A 21,416-nucleotide genomic window follows, 5' to 3' on the forward strand; every position below is an offset into this window, starting at 1 on the left:
GTTTCTGGCTGAAAAAAAACTCCTTCCTTTATCCTTCAGCATATAGGCCTAATTGTCAAAACATGCGCGTGCCAGTTTTTAATCTTTGTATAAGGCTTTGTTTATTATAGTGTCACCCCTATTGAAAAGGCCAGTCAATTTTTGACTATGAGACACCTTTTTCTCTGTGTGCATTACGTCCCGAATCCTATCCTTGCAGGCCTGGCGGCCTGACGTGATTCGAACTTCCACCTCCCGCTTCGAAGGCGGACGAGATATTTTTAGGCGACGAGGGGGGGGGGGGCATATTTGCTATTCCTCCATCGTTACCTGCCTACTTTTCAAACTTATAAAGGGTCAGAGATTGCCTTACAAAAACTGTTTTAAGTCCTTTATTCTGACTGAAACTATATGTACAAGTCTTTCAATCAAGTTTCGTTTGTCATCGTCACATAAAGAGGACCAACTCTGCTTTAAACGATCAAGGAGTCGCCATCCTCATATCCGAGTAAGTCTATATCTCCTTTATCGTTCGTTAATCCTGGTGCTAACTTTTTACCATCAATAACATTTCTGGCTGTCTTTCATTCCAAGACTTTGGGTAATGACGCCCGAAGAAACCTCTCGTGGTATGTTTCCATCTGCAGTATTGAACTGAGATATAGTATTTTGGTCGGGAACCGCAGTTGCTTATCGTTTAGCGCACCTTTTCACTGAGACTGGTCATTCAAGACTTGTCCAGCTGACCTCATTCCAGACATGAACCTCAGTACTTTTCCGTTAAAAAGTCTGTACATTACACTCCAAAATTTCATCGTATCATCTCCGTAGGTCGTTTTAATGGTAGACTGTAATGAATACAAACGTACAACGTCCAACAACAAGAGAAATGTTTTTTGTTGGAAATTTGCCGGCACTTAATAGTCTTAATAGTTAATAAAAGTCATGTAGACTTCCTGCAGATTGCAATACCTGTAACACTGCCGGAATCAGGTGTTGCATTTTTCTGATAAGTGTTTCAGTAACAGAGTCTCTTTCCGCTGACATGTCTTTTTCTGAATGGTTTTCCAAGCGCACGAAGAAGTTGATCTAAATACGGCTTCACGTTTGTAGCTGCGTTTATCTACACGGTCTGTCAATGATCTTCTTTGTTTTGGCTTATGGAGCCAAAGTAGCGATGAACGCCGCTTCCTAGCCTTGGCACTGAAAGACAAAATATACATGTAGGTGCTAAATATTACATTAAAGTTTTGGAAAATAACGGAGGTGCCTCGGTTTAGTGTTATACGTAAAATATAGGTGCTTTATATTTTGATGAAATCGTGTTTTTAAGAGTAGAAATTGGTTTTAAAAAAAAATGGTTCCTTTTCGTTTACTATTTCTATGGATAAAAATTGAATATACATTTTGTATTTGTAAAAAAACTATGCTCAAAACATCATGAAATCTTTTTTTTTTTAAATGCAATTGCTGCATTTGTACAGCAGTACTCAAACTGTAACGATTATTTGGCGAAAACTGCTGAAGCTTTTCATTTTGTTTTCATGCAGGTGGAAGCTTGGCAGTTACTTATGTTCCGTGGACTTACTTCTCGCTCCATAGCGTGTGTACATTTTTGTCAGTAAAAGTTCGTTGCTTTTTTGTTGGTTTAAACGTCGCACCGACACAATTATTGGTCATATGAAAGTGCCCCTTCGTGCATTATTTCATCATGAGCGGGCACCTGGGTAGACCTTTCATAAGCCAGCTGGATGGCTTCCTCACATCAAGAATTCAACGCCCCGAGTGCGGCCCCAACCCACATCGGTGAGGGGCAAGTTATTTGAAGTCAGCGACCTTAACTACTCGACCATGGAGACCCCATATAGGCAGTATATGAAGATATTTGTACATGGTATTATAAATATATTTTTGTTGTTAAATTTAGAATCATACCGACACAAACTAGATCATGTGGCAACTTTTTCAGCTTTTAGTGTTGAAGGAAGACACCAGGGGGCCCGCAGAACATTGTTACATGCATGAGCGACTAGCGCTTGGGTAGAATCACTAACTGTCTGTGGGTCAGCTTGATGGCTTCCTCACAATAAGAATTCAACACCTCAAAGCAAGGTTTCAAACCCACAAAGATGAAGGGCAAGTGATTCGAAGTCAGCGGCCACGGAGCCCATCTTCCTCTGCTCACCTATCTCCCACTAAGTAAAACTTGTACATTTAAAAGTAAGGAAATTGCATCGATCGTCAAGAATGATATCGAAAAGATATTGACAGAAGTTACTGAAAGCAATTTGGAATTAAAATAATCAGTTGGCTATAACCTAACGTATTGCAAATTTATAATACAATCTACTCACTTTCTTGAAAACGCGAGCCTTGATTCTTACTGCCTTACGTGAGAACCATGGAACGACAGGGAATAATCATCGTAGATGTCGTGCAAGCCCATTTCGAAAAACCAAAATCTCGACTGAAGGTAAGAGTTGTAGAAGACTTTATATCGGGAAAAGATGGTTTTATATTAGACATATCGTGAAAATCAAAACGAGCAGTGTTACCCATTAAATGTGATTTCGCAGTGAACTATAATTAAATGTTCTTCAGAAAAAAATAATACAATGAAGTCTTGTCTTGACTTTTACATTTGTAACAGATACGATGTCAGTGTTACAAAAATATTGAGGGTGAAATATTGAAGTGAGCCTGAAAACAATTAAAAGTGTTGGATATACAGGCAAGTGTAGTAAAATCAGGTTAAAACTAATTGCAAGTATGTTGGCGTACTACCTGACTGAAGCGTTCAATCGTGGACAGGAGAACAATTTCAGACGAAAGATTGTTCCATAAGATGAGGATACTTGAAGATAAAGAAAAGTAAAAATAATAAGTGCAAACTGTATGGATTTGTAGTGAAAGGACAAATTTGCTATACATTACTATTTTGCATCAGTTTGTCTGTTCTCCAAAGATCTTAACCCACGAGCATTTAGGTTACAAGACTGAAATGAGTATTCCAAGATTCTTTAACCATTTTTGTTTTTAGTTTGGATGTTACGTTTTTGAAGCATAATGTTGTTTGCTGTTATGTAGATTTTGTTAATATAAGTGTTAAAAGAAAGGTCGTTTTATAGGTCTACTCCACGATGTTATGTATTTATTATGGTTTCAAGAATCTTGTCGTGAAATATAAAATTATAATCATGTTGTATTGAATGTTTATATTCGTGAGATGTTAAAAACATGGCATTTCCCATTTCTGTAAGATGTCAAGATCATGTAAGTTATTGCAATCAGTTGTGTTGTTGATGGTAAGAAAAACAACTGTTTCATCAGCAAGAGTAGTACCTGCGATTTTACATGATTAGGTTAGTCATTGATATATAGAAGAAAGAGAACAGACCAAAGGGCAGACCCTTGGTGCACACCTAGTGTTACAGGAACTTCTGCAGATTTCTCGCCCTCGAGAACAGCCACCAGAGTTCTGCCTGTTAAGGAGCGAATCTAAAGAAAAAGGACAGCTCGTGAAGTTTGTAAAGTAGTTTAGAGTAACTAAGTTTGTCAAACAAGAGCTGTCTGATGACAGCGCGCTCGACTATTCGAAGAATTGATGGAAGAATGGGGTCAAAATATTTCCACGGATATTCAGACAAAAGAAACAAATAGATTAGACAAACAATGTTCCTGTATTACTTTGATTTCGATAAGTCTTGCACTAAATGGCAATATATGAGCCAAAAAGGGCCATAATTCAGTCAAAATAGTTATGTACTCTTGGCTACAGATGGAAATCATAATGATAAACAAGTGTTCAAAGTTTTAAAGCCATATTTCAAATAGTTTTGACAAAACATGGACTTGTATGAAAACAGAACCAATTTCAAAGTCCAAAAAGGGCCATATTTCAGCCAAAATAGATGACAGAGTTATGTTCTCTTTCCTACAGATAGAGACTATTATACTAAACAAGTGATAAAAGTTTCAAAGCCATATGTCAAACACTTTACAAAAAATATGAACTGTTACGAAAAACTTAACTAAGATTTCTAAGTCAAAAGGGGCCATAATTCAGCCAAAATCCTTGATGGAGTTATGTACTCTTGCCTATAACTGGACATGGTGATGGTAAACAGGTGTTGAAAGTTTCAAAGCTTTATCTCAAAAGACTTTGTCAAAATATGAACTGGTACGAAATATTAACCCAGATTTCTATGTCGAAAAGGGCCATAATTCAGCCAAAATCCTTGATGGAGTTATGTGCTCTTGCCTATAACTGTACATGGTGATGGTAAACAAGTGTTGAAAGTTTCAAAGCTTTATCTCAAAAGACTTTGTCTAAATATGAACTGGTACGAAAAACTTAACCAAGATTTCTAAGTCGAATGGGGCCATAATTCAGCCAAAATCCCTGATGGAGTTATGTACTCTTGCCTATAACTGGCCATGATGATGGTAAACAAGTGTTGAAAGTTTCAAAGCTTTGTCTTAAAAGACTTTGTCAAAATATGAACTGGTACGGAAAACTTAACCATGATTTCTAAGTCAAAAGGGGCTATAATTCAGCCAAAATCCCAGATCTGTGCAGTCTGGTCTGGATCCATGCTGGTCGCAAATGCACTATGTTGGTTTTCTCATGGTGCGGCTCATGTATGATTCATTATGCCATATTTCGTCAACAACATGAAACTATATTTTTGACTACTTCACATGGAACACTGTACAGTCACTTCCTGTTTGGCGTAAACAATTGACAAAACAATGGTTTTATATATATATATATATAATTTATTTTCATTTATAAGTATAAAGTGGTACTAAAATGTCTGTTTTCCACATTACAATAACTGTAAGCATGCAAATCTGTTGTACTAAGTACATGTACTGTAGAATCATTTATATTCATGGGGGATTAATTTATGTGGATTTTATGGTTGTGCCAAATCCACAAAATTGAATCACAATGAACCTTAAAATCCTCTAATCTAAATTCTATCAAAACCATGCAGTTTCAAGCCCACAATATTAAATAATTTCACAGTATATACAGTTTATACGCACTTAAATGAGCATGATAATTCACTTCCACTATTTACAACAGTTATTGTGTAATGTATGAATTTTACAACTGAATGTTTTCAAAAGCTCTGCGTGGCACAGCATAGATATGATATAGAAAATAAAAAAGAAATCTCTGGAAAAGAAAGAGAACAGAATCAATTTTAAATGTTTCTCTTCATTATAAAAACCTATGATTTTTCTATTTCAACCTGCAAATATTTGTTTCAGAGGATAAATTTGTCATAAATTCTAACATTTAAAGTTTTTGTCTTTTGATGGAGACTGTAAAACGATCACTTGCAGGCTTATATCATATTACTTGCAAGAGTTATTGCCCATTGTATTAACTATAAAAATAATTTTCTAAAGACTGCAATTCTGTCCATATTACGTTTCATTTTATCAACTTTTCCAGACATACTATCATCATGTCAGGCTATCCAACACCTTCTTACAAAAATTTAGGGCAAATTCAAACAAAAATTAGGGCTGAAATCAGGAATTTGTTACAATTTCTATGATATTTTCAGGATAAAATTATTTTTACTAAAATATACAAAGTGTAGATCTTCAGAATTCACATCTCTGTCATCCAATCAGGGAATAACAGACTGAACCCATGGAACCACTAATCAGTTGTCCACAAACTGGATACAACGGCTTGCACTGAATAAGGAGACCTATAGAAGATCAATAAAACATATTTACCATGAAGTACATACCAAACTCAAATTTTACATAAAATAATAAAGGAAATTGGAAGTTAGGGGGAAAGGTAGGGCATTTTCAGGAATGGGGATAATAAGAACAGAGTTACCTCTGGTTATCTCCACAGAGGGCGCTGGTGAAATAAAGGGTAAACATTATGTCGCCTGACTTTAGATTTACTGTAGAAAGTAGTAGAGATTCTGCATAATAAACACTAATTAATTTGTAATTTCCTAGGTATTTGACCCTAAACACTAATTAATTTGCAATTTCCTAGGTATTAGACCCAGAACAAAATAAAATCTTAGAAAATAGTCAAATTAATACTTAAATACATTTATTTAAAGGATTTTTGAGTAGTTCATAGATGAAAATAATAAGAATTTGATTATGGTTCAGTATTGTTGTGTACCACTATGTAAGGGTTATGAAGGAATTCATTTTTTAAAAAACAAAACAAAAAACATTTAAAGGATTTATGGAGAGTAGCAGGAAAAATAGCAGATCCTGGAAATAAGACAAAACTGTGGCAACCTAGTAAACATGATATTGTTTCAAAATATTAAGATCTGACTTGCCAGAAACAAAACTTAATCTTGGGTCAAGGATTAGATTTGTGTGCTTCAGCATAGCTAATTTCCGCAGAAGTATTGTTGGTAAACTTGCATAACTATTATTGTTTTGCGCAGAAATACCAAGAAATATGAACTATTGATGCTGGGCTTTTATATATTTATTTCAACTACATACAATTATTTATCAAATGCATCATAGCATTTCATAGACTTAACATGATATTGTACTGCAAATGTCTACATAAATCATCATCAATGTTATTTCACAGATGTTCAGCTATTTATTTCCGCAGATACTTTTTGTAGAACAGTTCTAGCTTTGGTAAAAGGCTGTGTTTACAGTACTCATGATCTAGTTCAACTTTTTGTACAAACATATCCTTGAATATATACACAATGAAAAAGCAATATTGTCTTTCACTTATATACATCTGTCCCTGTATCTGATAATAGTAGTTTGAAGTTTTCTTTAGCTCCATTTCTCCGTCCGTATACTCCAAGTATGGAAACAATTTCCCAGGTTGGATCATTTCCTCTTTCCCAGCATATGGACATTTCACCTCAACTATTGTTTGTTCATTGATGACTCTGTCGGGTGTTGCAGCCAGCTATGGACTTTCTCTACATATTCATAAACCGCAGTTGTTGACACTATATCCCGTTTGCTTTTCAAATTTCTTAATTGCTGTTTTTTCATATTGCTTCCCAATTTAGGAAAGTGGATCCTATGGTTTGCTTGCAGTTGATGAAACCCTTCAGTGGGCCAGTCTGAATCCAGAGGTTCTGGTAGGAGAATAGGTTCAACCCTGAAGTCTTGATTTCTGTCATATGCTTCAAGTCTGAAAGTAAGAAAAAGATAGACACCATAAATTCCTCAAACAAGATATAGTGCTAGCATAAGTCATTCACCTGTAAAATGTTATCCAAAGGGCTACTCTCCAGTATTATTGTTTTGTATATTAATTAAAGCAACACTAAATCTACAAATAATGAGATGCAATAAAGATAGCACCAATAAAACTTGCAATGCACACCATGGCCTACATGTAAGACATTGCCTCTGTGTACTGGTTTCTCAAGGTTTAAGTGGATTAATACTATTTGTCTGAGAATTATTTAATTATAACAACATAAAAACATACTTTGTTAACAAATCTTCCTTTCTGCCTTTGATTGATGCCCCTCTTTTTATCAATTCTCTCTGTAATTGTAGAACTTTCCATCCAAAATATTTTGATTTCTTCTCGGAATCCATTGCAAAGTATAGTGAGATAAGAATCTGGGTCAGCATTGTTTACCCCTTATTTTACTAGCGCCACCTAGCGAGTAGCTGGCTTATTATCCCCATTCCCTTTGATTTTTCATTTTTTTCTATAAATTTAACCAAATTCAAAAAAAGTAGGAAAAATAGGAATTTTAGGGACGCTGGACAGCCTGTCATTTACATGTTACAAAGTTCAACGAGATTCAGTAAAAAACAATCTCTCAGTAAACAAACAGAAAGAAACAGGAGAAGTGTTCTAACAGAAAAGAAATAAGAATACTTGCTCTCAGGTCAGTACAGGGGCACAGAGATATACTTAATAACCCTTTCATACTAGAAACTTTTAAGCTGTTCACATTAGCCATGTGTGATTGAACTAAAACAAAATACAGAACGAAATAAACAACAATGACCAGCACCGATGAAAGTAACACTAAACTGACTTAGCACCTAAGTGTCTATATGATAGAGCTAAGATACACTGAAGCAATAATCCTTACCCTGCTAAACTTCTATAATGAACTTGTTCATCTTTCAATTTGGACAGTACCATTAACTGTTAAAAGGGGTGCATACAAAAAAGATATTGACTGAATGAAGAACAGTGCAGCTCATGATCTGACTGCACAGATGTGCAGGCCAATCATGATCTGCACTGGTCGCAAAGGCAGAATCAATGGTGTCCAGCATGATAAGGGTTAAAAAGTTTCTTCAAGCAAGATTACATTTACATGTATTCTGAATTATGTCAAGAAATGTAACAGGATATGACAAGTACTATAACAATGTCAAAAGCAAGTGAGAAGTATGAAAACACAATGATCCTGCACAAATACAATATATGACAACAAGGTATTTATGTGTAACAAAAGCAAGTTCTAAAATGTGAATACATAATGGCTTTGGACAAATGCACTACTGGCTCATTTATCATAGTGATACATGCTTATTGCTCTGTGAAGAAAAAAAATATGACTCTCCGCCAGTTTTTTCACTTCCTCTTTGCGAACGTCTTGAAGTGTCTTTTTTCAGATATTTAGATTTTAGAACAGCCTTTTTTTTTCAAGTCTCTGAGTAGCATATCAACCAGCTATGTCTTTAATTTTCTTTTTCCACGCCTCGTATTTAGTTCAGTTGCTGGCTCATTTCCGGCAGCTTTGTCTTTTAACTGATCACTTAACCTTGTTCTCCTTTTTGTTTTTGTGTTATCTTTGTCCTGATTGGCTTTTTTATTGTTATCTTTGTTTTCATTGGCTTTTGTGCTGTTCTCTTCATTCTGATGTGACTCCCCATTGTTTTCTTTACTCTGATTGGTTTCTCTGTTACTAATCTGAGCCAATGGAACTGGTTCTACCTCTTCACTATCTTCTGCAACCTGTCCTCTTTTCTTTGGTGCCTAAATGGAAGAATGAAGAAATGATACATAATTTTGTTACTAAGTTGTTCTAAAAAGCACATGCTATTACAGTAGACTGGACATAATTAAACTTATTTGCATTCTTATGACTTTGCCCTTTGTAAATATTTATACAAGTTGAGAAATTGCTTTTTCAAGTGTTTGGACTAGCGTGTTGCTCTTGTTGCTGAAGTAGATGAAGAAAAAGCCATTGTGAATATTACTAAATTTCCGGTATAAAACTATTTTAATTTTCAGCTTCAAAGAAAAGTAGGTATATTGTTTTGCTCAAGTTGGTTGGTCTGTCAGTATTTATATCAGCGGACCATCTCACTTCCGATTACTCTGACCTACAGCTGTCAAACTTCATAGGGCAATAACCTGTGGGTAGCAGATAAATCATTTTGTTTTTGGGTCAGTAGGTCAAAGGTCACAATGACCTTCGGACTGAAAATAACATCCAATCAGTATGTGTAGGTCAAAGGTCACAGTGACCTTCACCCTGAAAATAACATTTAATAAGTATGTGGATAATGCTTTAGTTAAGAGCGCCTAACTTCACAGGACGATAAAAAAATTTTTGTCTGTGGGCAAGAGATGAGCTCTAATGTTTTGAGGGTCAGTAGGTAAAAAAATCAAGGTCACAGTGACTTTGTGCCTGAAATCTGTTTCCAGTCAATATTTGGAAGACGCTATAACCTACCATTGTCACACTTCATAAGATGATTGTGTGTGATTAGATGACCCCTACTGTTCTAGGGATTGGTAGGTCAATGGTAGATGTCACGGTGAACTTCAGACCCAGTTACCTCTGACAGGCTATCATGGGGGGCATACTTTGTTTGTAGTTGTCATGCTAAAACTACACAACTAGACTGAATGTTTAACCAGTTCAATGATTTTTGTTGTAGTACCTTTTTCTTACCAGTTTGTGCCAATAACTTCTATTTAATTTCTTCTCTATTTTGCTGTGGTCAAGAGAAGAGCCCTAATATTTCGAGGGTCAGTGGATAAAAATCAAGGTCACAGTGACTTTGTGATTTTGGACTAATTAAAAAATGATGAATTTTGTCTCAGTTTGTAAAGAAAAATCAAGAAAAAACATTGTTACAGAATATAGTAACGGAACAAATGGGTAATTACACAGTTGTGTCAAAAGAGCCTATCAAGGCTAGTATCTCCTAAACGCCCAAATAAAACAGAATAGAACTTTTCTGTCAGCTTATTTAAGCAATGATACTCTTGCAGAACAAAACATCAAATTTGTGAGTAGGACATAACAAATGACTTACTGGAGAAGAAACATTCCACACTCTGGCCTTTTGTGCCCTGTAGAGAGACATAAAAGTTGTTAGTTTAATTGGCTGAATTGAAAATATTGTGTCTTTCTCTTTGGGAGACAATTGCATTTTTCTATGAAATAAGATTCATAATGTATTTGTTCCATTCAATTCAATGACTTAAAGGAGGCAAAAAATTTAAGGAATAAATTTTTTAAAACAAACGTTATCTAACAAACTGTGGTCACAAATATGTAACAACTTTCCATCACAATCTATTGTTCATTTGTTCGTTCTGGGTTTAGTGCCATTTTTCAATAGCATTTCAGCTATATAATGACTGGCATCTAACCTAGCAAGCGTTCTTTGGTTCTGTACCAGTTCTGTTCTCCACAAGTACTTGCCAACTTCTCCACATGTATCAGAGGTGGACGATTGATTTATTTCAGACACAATGTCTTTTATCAAAATTGTTAAGAAGATATACCTTGCCTTGAGATTGAACTCATAACCATGTGATCTACAGATGTGCAGTCTCGCTAAGAGAGCTGTGACACCATCCATCACAATCTAATATTCTCATGTATTTAATGGTAAAATATAGAAAATTACAGTAATTTTCATGTAATATCCTTCGCATACCAAGAGCAAATAAGTGAAATTACTAAGTAACAAAATAACGTGTTTGTTTTGATTGCCCTTATTTGTCTGTCTGTCTGTCAATATATATATATACTTATATAGGCTTACCCTGCCAGTGGAGATTTTATGAGTAGCACATCCTCATTTTCCTTATCAGAGCTTTCCTTGTCTAGCCCTATACCTGAAAGTAAGCAGTAATAGCTAGTGTTTCGAACCAGTCAAAATTTCTAGGCTGAATAATCGTGATTCAAATCAGATAACCCTTATATTGTGAAATCATTAATATTCGTGGGTGTTTAATTTTCGTGGTTGAGTCAATCCAGGAAATTTAATCCCAAAGAAGAGGTAAAATTACCATTCATTTTATGTTAAAAAGTTAAAATTTATATCCCCATGAAATTGCTGTTTCTACCAAAACCACGAAATTTCATGCCAACGAAATTAAATGATTTTACAGTATGGCAAAAATTATTCAAACAGCTGAATATTGAGAAAACAAGAAAAATGTAAAACTCTTGGTATTTCACTGGTTTTTAGCATTATGATCCTGACTGGTCAAATTTTCATAGTTCTATCTATAAATAAGAAATAATGAAGTACTCAGAAATACCTAAGAATGGCATTTCTATTATATAATACTACAGTCAAACCTGTGTTAAAGACCTACTCTGAACAGAGACTACCTGGCTCTAAAGACCACATATTTCAATTCCCATTTTAACATTTACAGTGTATCTTAACCTGTGAATAAAGACCACCTCCCAATAAAGACCACATTTTGGCTCTCCCAAGGGTGGTCTTTATAGACAGGTTTGACTTTGTAGTTTCAGAAATATCAGATTCTCATTTGATTTTCTTAAAAAAAAAAAATCAACATAAAATATCCCACTAGCAGTTAACTGTTCTATGCAACAATATCAAGTACATACTGTAAAATCATTAATATTCATGGAGAACTATTTTTTGTGGATTTCATGGTTGCATCATTCCACAAAATAAATCCCAATAAACAAATAAAATTCCCATTTAATTATCATTATAAAACTGAAATATACTAAAATTCATATCCCAACAAAAACAGCTGTTTTTTTTCTGAAAGCACTATGTCTTAAACATTAAATGACTTCAAAGTATGAAGAGCAAACACTAAGGGGGTCGATCAAAAATAGTTGAAATGCTTACTACTGTCCGAGTCAAAAAGTCTGTGGTCCGAGCTGGATTCTGATATAGGTGATGGAGGCATAAATGTCACATTGGCTTCACCATGAAATGTGATGTTGCCAAGGGCAACTGACGGTGTACTTATAGCTCTGTTTGTGCGTAAATTTCTCCTCGGAGTAGTTCCAGTTGCTGGATTCTGGAATATAGAAAAAAACAGTATGACAGTCTAAATTTTAGATCAACTTAATGGGTGTGCTCTATATTCTTGGGCAACTGCCAGAAAAACATATCTGAATGTGCCAAGTGCAATAGTTTTCAATATTAGTTTAGTTTATACTTAATTATTTTAGGTCAACTGTGAAGCAAGTTTTTGTACAACTTTATCACTCGACATATTCCTGATGGAATCCATCACCACAAGGATATGAGAGAAGAGAAACCAGTTTCCCTTTTAATGCTGAATGTCATTCAAGGGAGCTACTGGTACCATTTCTTCAGGTCTTTGGTATGACACGGCCAGGGATCGAACCCACGACCTCCCGCACTCAAAGCGGATGCTCTACCACTAGGCTATTGTTGCATGAGGTACTGAGAAAACTAATCTCTGTGGGAGACTCATTTTCGTTGTAGCATCAAGCCACAAAATTGAATTCCAGTGAAAAACAGAATTCCCATTCATTTTATCTTTAAAGTTTGAAGTATTGGAATTCACAAACCCTCAAAATAATTGTTTTGACCTAAAACCACTAAATTTAATAACAAGGAAATATCACTAACAAATGATTTCACAGTATTAATCAATTTACAATGTAATCAAACATATAAATGTGTTAACTGGAAATTTCCACTTAAAATTACAGGCCAACAAGAGTGCCAGAATGTCACAATATACGTCCGTCACAGCAAATTTCTTTACTCTAGCACCTGTATTTGCAAATGGAATTTTAATTTTGTGGTTGTTTAGTAATCATTGTAAGTCCACAAAAAAACTCCTTACCAGGTAGAGATACCTTAAAATACACCTAAAATTTGAAAGTAACATCTATGTTGTACCACAGAAAAGTGGTCTTGTTTTTTGCCTACGGTCAATTATAAAAAAGTTACAATATAAGTTATTTATAGTAACAACTAAGGGAAGGTAATCTTGAAAAAAAAAAATCCAAAAAAAAAAAAAAAAAAAAATCCAAAAAAAAATTGTCTCGATTTTTCCCTACGACTAGTAATGAAAAAGTTACAATATAAGCTATTTATAGTAACAACAAAGGGAAGTAATTCTAAAAAGGGAACTGCGCATGACACTTCGTCTCATGATGGTGTGTAATTGTGCCAAGTTACATCAAAATCCCTCCATGCATGAAGAAGAAATGCTTCGGACAAAGTCATTCTTGTATCTGACCTTTGGCCTCTAAGTGTGACCTTGACCTTAGACCTAGGGACCTGGTTCTTGCGCATGACACTCCGTCTCGTGGTGGTGAACATTTGTGCCAAGTTATATCAAAATCCCTCTATGCATGAAGAAGAAATGCTCCGGACAAGGTTTTCATTCTTGTATCCTTTGACCTCTAAGTGTGACCTTGACCTTAGACCTAGGGACCTGGTTCTTGCGCATGACACTCCGCCTCGTGGCGGTGAACATTTGTGCCAAGTTATATCAAAATCCCTCTATGCATGAAGAAGATATGCTCCGGACAAAGTTTTCTTTCTTGTGTCCTTTGACCTCTAAGTGTGACCTTGACCTTACACCTAGGGACCTCGTTCTTGCGCATGACACTCCGTCTCATGATGATGAACAACTGTGCCAACTTTCATCAAATTCCCTCCATGCATGAAGAAGATATGCTCCGGACAAAGTCATTCTTGAATTTGACCTTTGACCTCTAAGTGTGACCTTGTCCTTAGACCTAGGGACCTGGTTCTTGCGCATGACACTCCGTCTCATGATGGTGAACAACTGTGCCAAGTTTCATCAAAATCCATCCATGCATGTAGAAGATATGCTCCGGACAAAGTCTGTGGACGCCGCCCGCCCGCCTGCCAGGGGCGTTCCCATAATACGTCCCGTTTTTCAAACGGGCGTATAAAAAGGGATTGTAAGTAACAAAATAACAAAGTTCCTTTACTCAAAACTCCTGCATCTGACTGAGTGATTCTGAGTTCAAATTTGAAACTGACCAATCATAAGACTGAATTCACAGACTGGTCTCCAATCTTTAATTTTAATAACCCAAGACCATGGTATTACTAAGCACATTTTACACTAGTATCACTCTGAGTTTGTCTAACATTATAAATGTGTCTGAGGTATTGTCCAACTTCGAAATGCGATGCGAGATTTACGTGCAGAAAGCAATTCAGTTTTCAGACAATTTTCCTCTAAAAAAGATTACTATATAAAGCTGGTTTCCTAGGCTCACATGTACTAGTTCTGAAATCTTAATCTCTTTTACATTTCAAGTGAGTCACCAGCGCAGAGGTTAGCAAATTGTATTACAGCGCTAGCGACCCAGGTTCAATTCTCAATCACCACTGATAACCAGACTAGTGTTCAGCTCTAAGCATTTACTTACATTGGTACTATTTGCAGAACCATGAATCAACAAGAGTGCAAGAATGTCTCAATATACGCCCGTCGTAGCAAATTAGCAAATAGCAGCTGTGTTTGCAAATGGAATCTTAACTTTGTGGTTGTTTAGTAATTATTGTAATTCTTTTGTTTTTCTATGTCCACAAAAGAACTCCTTACCAAGTAGAGATACCTTAAAATACACCTAAAATTTGAAAGTAACATCTATGTTGTACCACAGAAAAGTGATCTTGGTTTTTTCCTACGGTCAATTATAAAAAAGTTACAGTATAGGTTATTTATAGTAACAACTAAGGGAAGTAATCTTAAAAAAAAAAAAAAAAAAAAAAAAAAAAAAAAAAAAAAAAAAAAAATCCAAAAAAAATTTGTAAGTCCACACAAAACTCCTTACCCTGTAGAGATAGGTCAAAATACACCTCAACATTGGATGTTATTTGCATGTTGTACTACAGAAAAGTGGTCTCAATTTTTCCCTACGACTAGTAATGAAAAAGTTGCAATAATAGCTATTTATAGTAACAACAAAGAGAAGTAATTCTAAAGAAGGGACCTGCGCATGACACTTCATCTCATGATGGTGTACAATTGTGCCAAGTTACATCAAAATCCCTCTATGCATGAAGAAGAAATGCTTCGGACAAAGTCATTCCTGTATTTGACCTTTGGCCTCTAAGTGTGACCTTGATCTTAGACCTAGGGACCTGGTTCTTGCGCAAGAAACTCCATCTCGTGGTGGTGAACATTTGTGACAAGTTATATCAAAATCCCTCCATGCATGAAGAAGAAATGCTCAGGACAAAGTTTTCATTCTTGTATCCTTTGACCTCTAAGTGTGACCTTGACCTTAGACCTAGGGACCTGGTTCTTGCGCATGACACTCCGTCTCATAATGGTGAACAATTGTGCCAAGTTACATCAAAATCCCTTCATGCATGAAGAAGATATGCTCCGGACAAAGTCATTCTTGTATTTGACCTTTGATTTCTAAGTGTGACCTTGACCTTAGACCTAGAGACCTGGTTCTTACACAAGACATTCTGTCTCATGATGGTGAACAACTGTGCCAAGTTTCATCAAAATCCCTACATGCATGAAGAAGATATGCTCCGGACAAAGTCATTCTTGAATCTGACCTTTGATCTCTAAGTGTGACCTTGACCTTAGACCTAGGGACCTGGTTCTTGCGCATGACACTCCGTCTCATGATGGTGAACAATTGTGCCAAGTTTCATCAAAATCCCTCCATGCATGAAGAAGATATGCTCTGGACAGTCATTCTTGAATCTGACCTTTGACCTCTGTGTGACCTTGACCTTAGACCTAGGGACCTGGTTCTTGCGCATGACACTCCGTCTCATGATGATGAACAACTGTGCCAAGTTTCATCAAAATCCCTCCATGCATGAAGAAGATATGCTCCGGACAAAGTCTGTGGACACCGCCCACCCGCCCACCAGGGGCGTTCCCATAATACGTCCTGTTTTTCAAACGGGCATATAAAAATGGTTGAGAATAAACAGGGTTACCATCTAGGCCTAAACCCCCACCCCCTACCCAAAAAAACAAACAAACCAAGAATGGTTGCTTTAAAGGTAACCATGATACATTCAAAGAGCTTGCCTGTAAGTCAGTTGTTCCACCCATTCCATGTGGAGACTTTCGTCCACTAATTTTAAATAAAAAACTTTGACCATTTCTAATGTTTACAGACAACTTACCTCTTCATTCTCACTGTCAGCTCTATCGGTGCCAACAGAAGATGTTCTAGGTCGGCTCATCATTTGTCTCGCTGAATTCAATACAGCTACGGTAGACAGCGGAGCTTCCCTGAAACAAGGAAATTGTTCATTTTGATGTACTCTACTGTATTTTAGATTTAAATGCAAGACACCTGACCTGTCAAAGATCTTGGATCCAGCATCAACTAATTCTTGTAAGTTAGTAAAATCTATACATCCTTTTTTTCAAAAATGGCAGAAAAAAACATGCCTTTTGGAGAGAAGGCCAAAGTTCAGTCCAAAGATGTACTGCTTCTGGAGAAGATGTAATATTTGTGATGATTTCGAATTAAATATGTATAAAACAAGAGCACCACGTCATCTCGATGTAATGGATATTTGTGCCAAGTTTCTATAAAATCCTTCAAGCAGTTCAAGAGTCACAGAGTTGACACGAAATTGCTAATGGACAGACAGACAGTTGTGACATCATTTTTAAAAGTTATCTTATAAGCGGGTACCCTTTTTCTGACGACATAAATTAAATCATTTAGGCAAGATATTTACCTTGCAGGGGTATTTCTGTTTGGTGCTATTCTCAGAACAGGAGGAGTGCCTTTTGATGTTCCTGGTCTCGGGCTAGCGACTCCAGCCTTCAGTGCCGGTGTTCTTGGTGAGCCAGCAGGTCTGGGAGTATTTCCAGTGCTGGGTGGAGGTGACTGAAGGTTAGTGGCTGGAACCGGACTCTTACTGACACCTACAATAGGTGTACCCTGAAATGATTTATTCATAGAATTTTTTATTACATGATTCCTTATACAAGTTGCCAGTTTACAGTTTATGCTATATGACTTGTCTATATTCAACATATGTTCTCTGGGTTAATTAATAAAAACAAGAGTGCAAGAATGTCACAATATACGCCCGTCACAGCAAATTTCTTTACTCTAGCACCTGTATTTGCAAATGGAATTTTAATTTTGTGGTTGTTTAGTAATAACTAAGTGTTTTGTTTTTCTAAGTCCACAAAAAAACTCCTTACCAGGTAGAGATACCTTAAAATACACCTAAAATTGGAAAGTAACATCTATGTTGTACCACAGAAAAGTGGTCTTGGTTTTTCCCTACGGTCAATTATAAAAAAGTTACAATATAAGTTATTTATAGTAACAACTAAGGGAAGTTAATCTTAAAAAAAAAAAAAAAAAAAAAAAAAAAAATCAAAAAAAAAATTGTAAGTCCTCACAAAAATCTTTACCAGGTAGAGACTGGTCAAAATACACCTCAAAATTGGATGTAGCATGCATGTTGTACTACAGAAAAGTGGTCTCGATTTTTCCCTACGACTAGTAATGAAAAAGTTACAATATAAGCTATTTATAGTAACAACAAAGGGAAGTAATTCGAAAGAAGGGAACTGCGCATGACACTTCGTCTCATGATGGTGTATAATTGTGTCAAGTTACATCAAAATCTCTCCATGCATGAAGAAGAAATGCTTCGGACAAAGTCATTCTTGTATCTGACCTTTGGCCTCTAAGTGTGACCTTGACCTTAGACCTAGGGACCTGGTTCTTGCGCATGACACTACGTCTCGTGGTGGTGAACATTTGTGCCAAGTTATATCAAAATCCCTCTATGCATGAAGAAGAAATGCTCCGGACAAGGTTTTCATTCTTGTATCATTTGACCTCTAAGTGTGACCTTGACCTTAGACCTAGAGACCTGGTTCTTGCGCATGACACTCCGCCTCATGGTGGTGAACATTTGTGCCAAGTTATATCAAAATCCCTCTATGCATGAAGAAGAAATGCTCCGGACAAAGTTTTCATTCTTGTATCCTTTGACCTCTAAGTGTGACCTTGACCTTAGACCTAGGGATCTGGTTCTTGCGCATGACACTCCTTCTCATGATGATGAACAATTGTGCCAACTTTCATCAAAATCCCTCTATGCATGAAGAAGATATGGTCCGGACAAAGTCATTCTAGAATTTGACCTTTGACCTCTAAGTGTGACCTTGACCTTAGACCTAGGGACCTAGTTCTTGCGCATGACACTCCGTCTCATGATGGTGAACAACTGTGCCAAGTTTCATCAAAATCCCTTCATGCATGTAGAAGATATGCTCCGGACAAGGTCTGTGGACGCCGCCCGCCCGCCCGCCAACCCGCCCGCCAGGGGCGTTCCCATAATACGTCCTGTTTTTCAAACGGGCGTATAAAAAGAGCACCGCCTACCAGTGCCATCGCTCATCTGCAAGTGATGGACAGTATGTAAGAAAAAGAGTTACAGTTTAGAATTTCGAAGTACAAAAAAGAGCCATAATTTTAACAAAATGCAGGTTAGTTATAGTTTTTGGCCTGCATAGTCATCTAATAATGATAAACAAGTGTGCAAAGTCTCAAAGCTGCAGCTCTTATAGTTTTTGTAAAAGATGGACCTAAACAAAAATTTTAACTAAGAAACTCAAATTTTCTAAGTACAAAAAGGGCCATAATTTTAACAAAATGCATATCAGAGTTATGTGGCCTTGGTTCTTGGCCTACACAGTCAACTAATGATGATAAACAAGTGTGCAAAGTTTCAAAGCTGCAGCTCTTACAGTTTTTGAGAAAAGGCGGACCTAAACAAAAATTTTAACCAACACCGACGATCAAGTGACAAAATACCTTGTAGATTTTTTTCAAAAATCAGACGAGATGAAAATAAAAATAAAACTGTGAAAATTAATTTCTCATGTCATGTAATAAAACACTTATTGAATGGCTTGCTGGTCAATACTCAAAACTATTGGCAATCTGCCTTTCCGACCTTGGGGCAATAGTTTTGACTACTGATTGGCAAATCATTCAGTAAGTGTATAATATTATTTGAGACAGATGAGGTCTAATCATAGGGCTAACAGTTTCAATTATATAGTCCAGCTAGACATTCAGTTAGTGTTTTTATAACATAACATCAGAAATAAACCTTAAAGTTTTCTCAGTTTCTCAATGTAGCCAAGCAACCCTGTGTAGCATATAGACCGGTCAATATCACAAGCTATTGACTAGTGATTAATATTGAAAAGTTAATGTAGTGACTTCTACCTGACTATTAACCAGTCCATCCCTACCAAAAAACAAGAGCTGTCAGTGGACAGCGCACTCGACTATTCTCAGTGCTTGATAGTATAATATAAGCAATGAGTAAAACTTTAACATTACAATAAGCATATTCTAAGTCTAAAAGGGGCCATAATTCAGTCAAAATGCTTGATAGAGTTGCCTCATCCTTTTTACAGAATGGGGTCATGATGGTAAACAAGTATGCAAAATATGAAAGCAATATCTCAATGGACTTTGAAAATATTTGTGGGGGTACGCAAACTTTAACATTTATTCTAAGTCAAAAAGGGGCCATAATTCAGTCAAAATGCTTGACAGAGTTGCCTCCTCCTTTTTACAGAATGGGGTCATGATGGTAAACAAGTATGCAAAATATGAAAGCAATATCTTAATGGACTTTGAAAATATTTGGGGTGGTACACAAACTTTAACATATATTCTAATTCGAAACGGGGCCATAATTCAGTCAAAATGCTTGATAGAGTTGCCTCCTCCTTTTTACAGACTGGGGTCATGATGGTAAACAAGTACACAAAATATGAAAGCAATATCTCAATGGACTTTAAAAATATTTGGGGTGGTACGCAAACTTTAACATTTGTGTGATGATAACGCTCACGCCGACGCCGGGGCGAGTAGGACAGCTCCCCTATTCTTCGAATAGTCGAGCTAAAAATGTTGATAAATCTTCATTTCATGAACTCAAATAAATGAGGCAAAATTTAAAAAAAAATATGGGTGCATGAATTACTGCCCTTATATCATATTATGTGGGTTAAATAGAAGAATAATTGTCCTAAACATGAAGCAAATCCATTTAGTTATAGCAGAAATAAATGGAAACTTTAACCAGAAATTTGGAGAAGGAAGAGGTAAGAAGGATACAAAATACTTTGTCCGGTCAAGCCAAAAAGGGGTCAGTCAGTTTTACATGTATACCTGAGCACTGGCTGGGGCATTTCTTTGTCTCACTGCTTCCTGTTGTTGCTCTTCAAACTTGCGTAAGTCAAACTCAATTTCGGTTGCTAACTGACGATCTGCTGACAGTATCTCTGTAAAATACATTCATATGATAAATCAGTCAGGAATTCTTAACTCATAACTCCAGACCAAGTAGTAAAATGAGCCGCACCATGAGAAAACCAACATAGTGCATCTGCAACCAGCATGGATCCAGACCAGCCTGCGCACCAGCCCAGTCTTTTCAGGATCCATCCTGTTCGCTTACAGTTTCTCCAATTGCAATAGGCTTTGAAAGTGAACAGCATGGAGCTTGACCAGACTTTGTGGATGCGCCGGCTGGTCTGGATCCATGCTGTTCGCAAATGCTTTATGCTGGTTTTCTCTTGGTGCAGCTCAAATAGTCTAAGCACAGCCAAAAACATGATACATGCCATATATGATACTTTTTGCCATGCTCTAAATATGTGTAATTTTTCTTTATTTTGAAAGCAATCAGTCAGTTTCTATAGCAATTACAAATATTTCAGTATCTCTACTAAGTATAAAAAAGATATTTGAGCTGCCAATCCAGGCCACTACCATCGTCATTTTGTGTTTATACCTTTAACTTCACTCTTGTAGTCCTTCATGAGTTCACGTAGATACATCAACAATTCCTTCAACAACGGTGATCTCTCTTTCTCCATCTACAAGTACAACATTTTCAAAATAATTCTTATATTCAAGAAACTTCCATTAAGTTAAACCCCATTGATTTTTTTCCATAATTAAATCACAAATTGGTTCATAACGTCAATTGTCTGGCTTTCCTGATACACAATGGACTTTAATGTATTGTCTGAATTTGTAATATCTGTCCTATACTAATTCTACTTACACACAAAGATATCAACCCTTACCCTGCTAAATTTCTATAATGAACTTGTCCATCTTTCAATTTGGGCAGTACCATTAACTGTTAAAAGGGGTGCTTACCAAAAAGAT

At 36.3% G+C, this 21,416-nt stretch overlaps 1 protein-coding gene across 1 annotated transcript in view; it reads right to left on the reverse strand.

Moving 5' to 3' along the window:
• Nucleotides 1-7,666: 7,666 nt before the first annotated feature.
• LOC123536320 (condensin-2 complex subunit D3-like) overlaps nt 7,667-21,416 on the reverse strand; it is a 65,525-nt gene continuing 51,775 nt past the window's right edge. Inside the window, exons 27-34 of the mRNA XM_053528728.1 lie at nt 21,034-21,118; nt 20,409-20,521; nt 16,927-17,132; nt 16,360-16,468; nt 12,079-12,253; nt 11,005-11,077; nt 10,267-10,303; nt 7,667-8,974 (exon numbers count right to left, since the gene is read on the reverse strand). Of these exons, the coding sequence (XP_053384703.1) occupies nt 8,669-8,974; nt 10,267-10,303; nt 11,005-11,077; nt 12,079-12,253; nt 16,360-16,468; nt 16,927-17,132; nt 20,409-20,521; nt 21,034-21,118 (1,104 nt within the window). The 3' untranslated portion in view covers nt 7,667-8,668. The remainder of the gene's footprint in view (nt 8,975-10,266; nt 10,304-11,004; nt 11,078-12,078; nt 12,254-16,359; nt 16,469-16,926; nt 17,133-20,408; nt 20,522-21,033; nt 21,119-21,416) is intronic.

The sequence above is a fragment of the Mercenaria mercenaria genome, chromosome 17, assembly GCF_021730395.1.
Source record: "Mercenaria mercenaria strain notata chromosome 17, MADL_Memer_1, whole genome shotgun sequence".
Taxonomy (NCBI): Eukaryota; Metazoa; Mollusca; class Bivalvia; order Venerida; family Veneridae; genus Mercenaria; species Mercenaria mercenaria.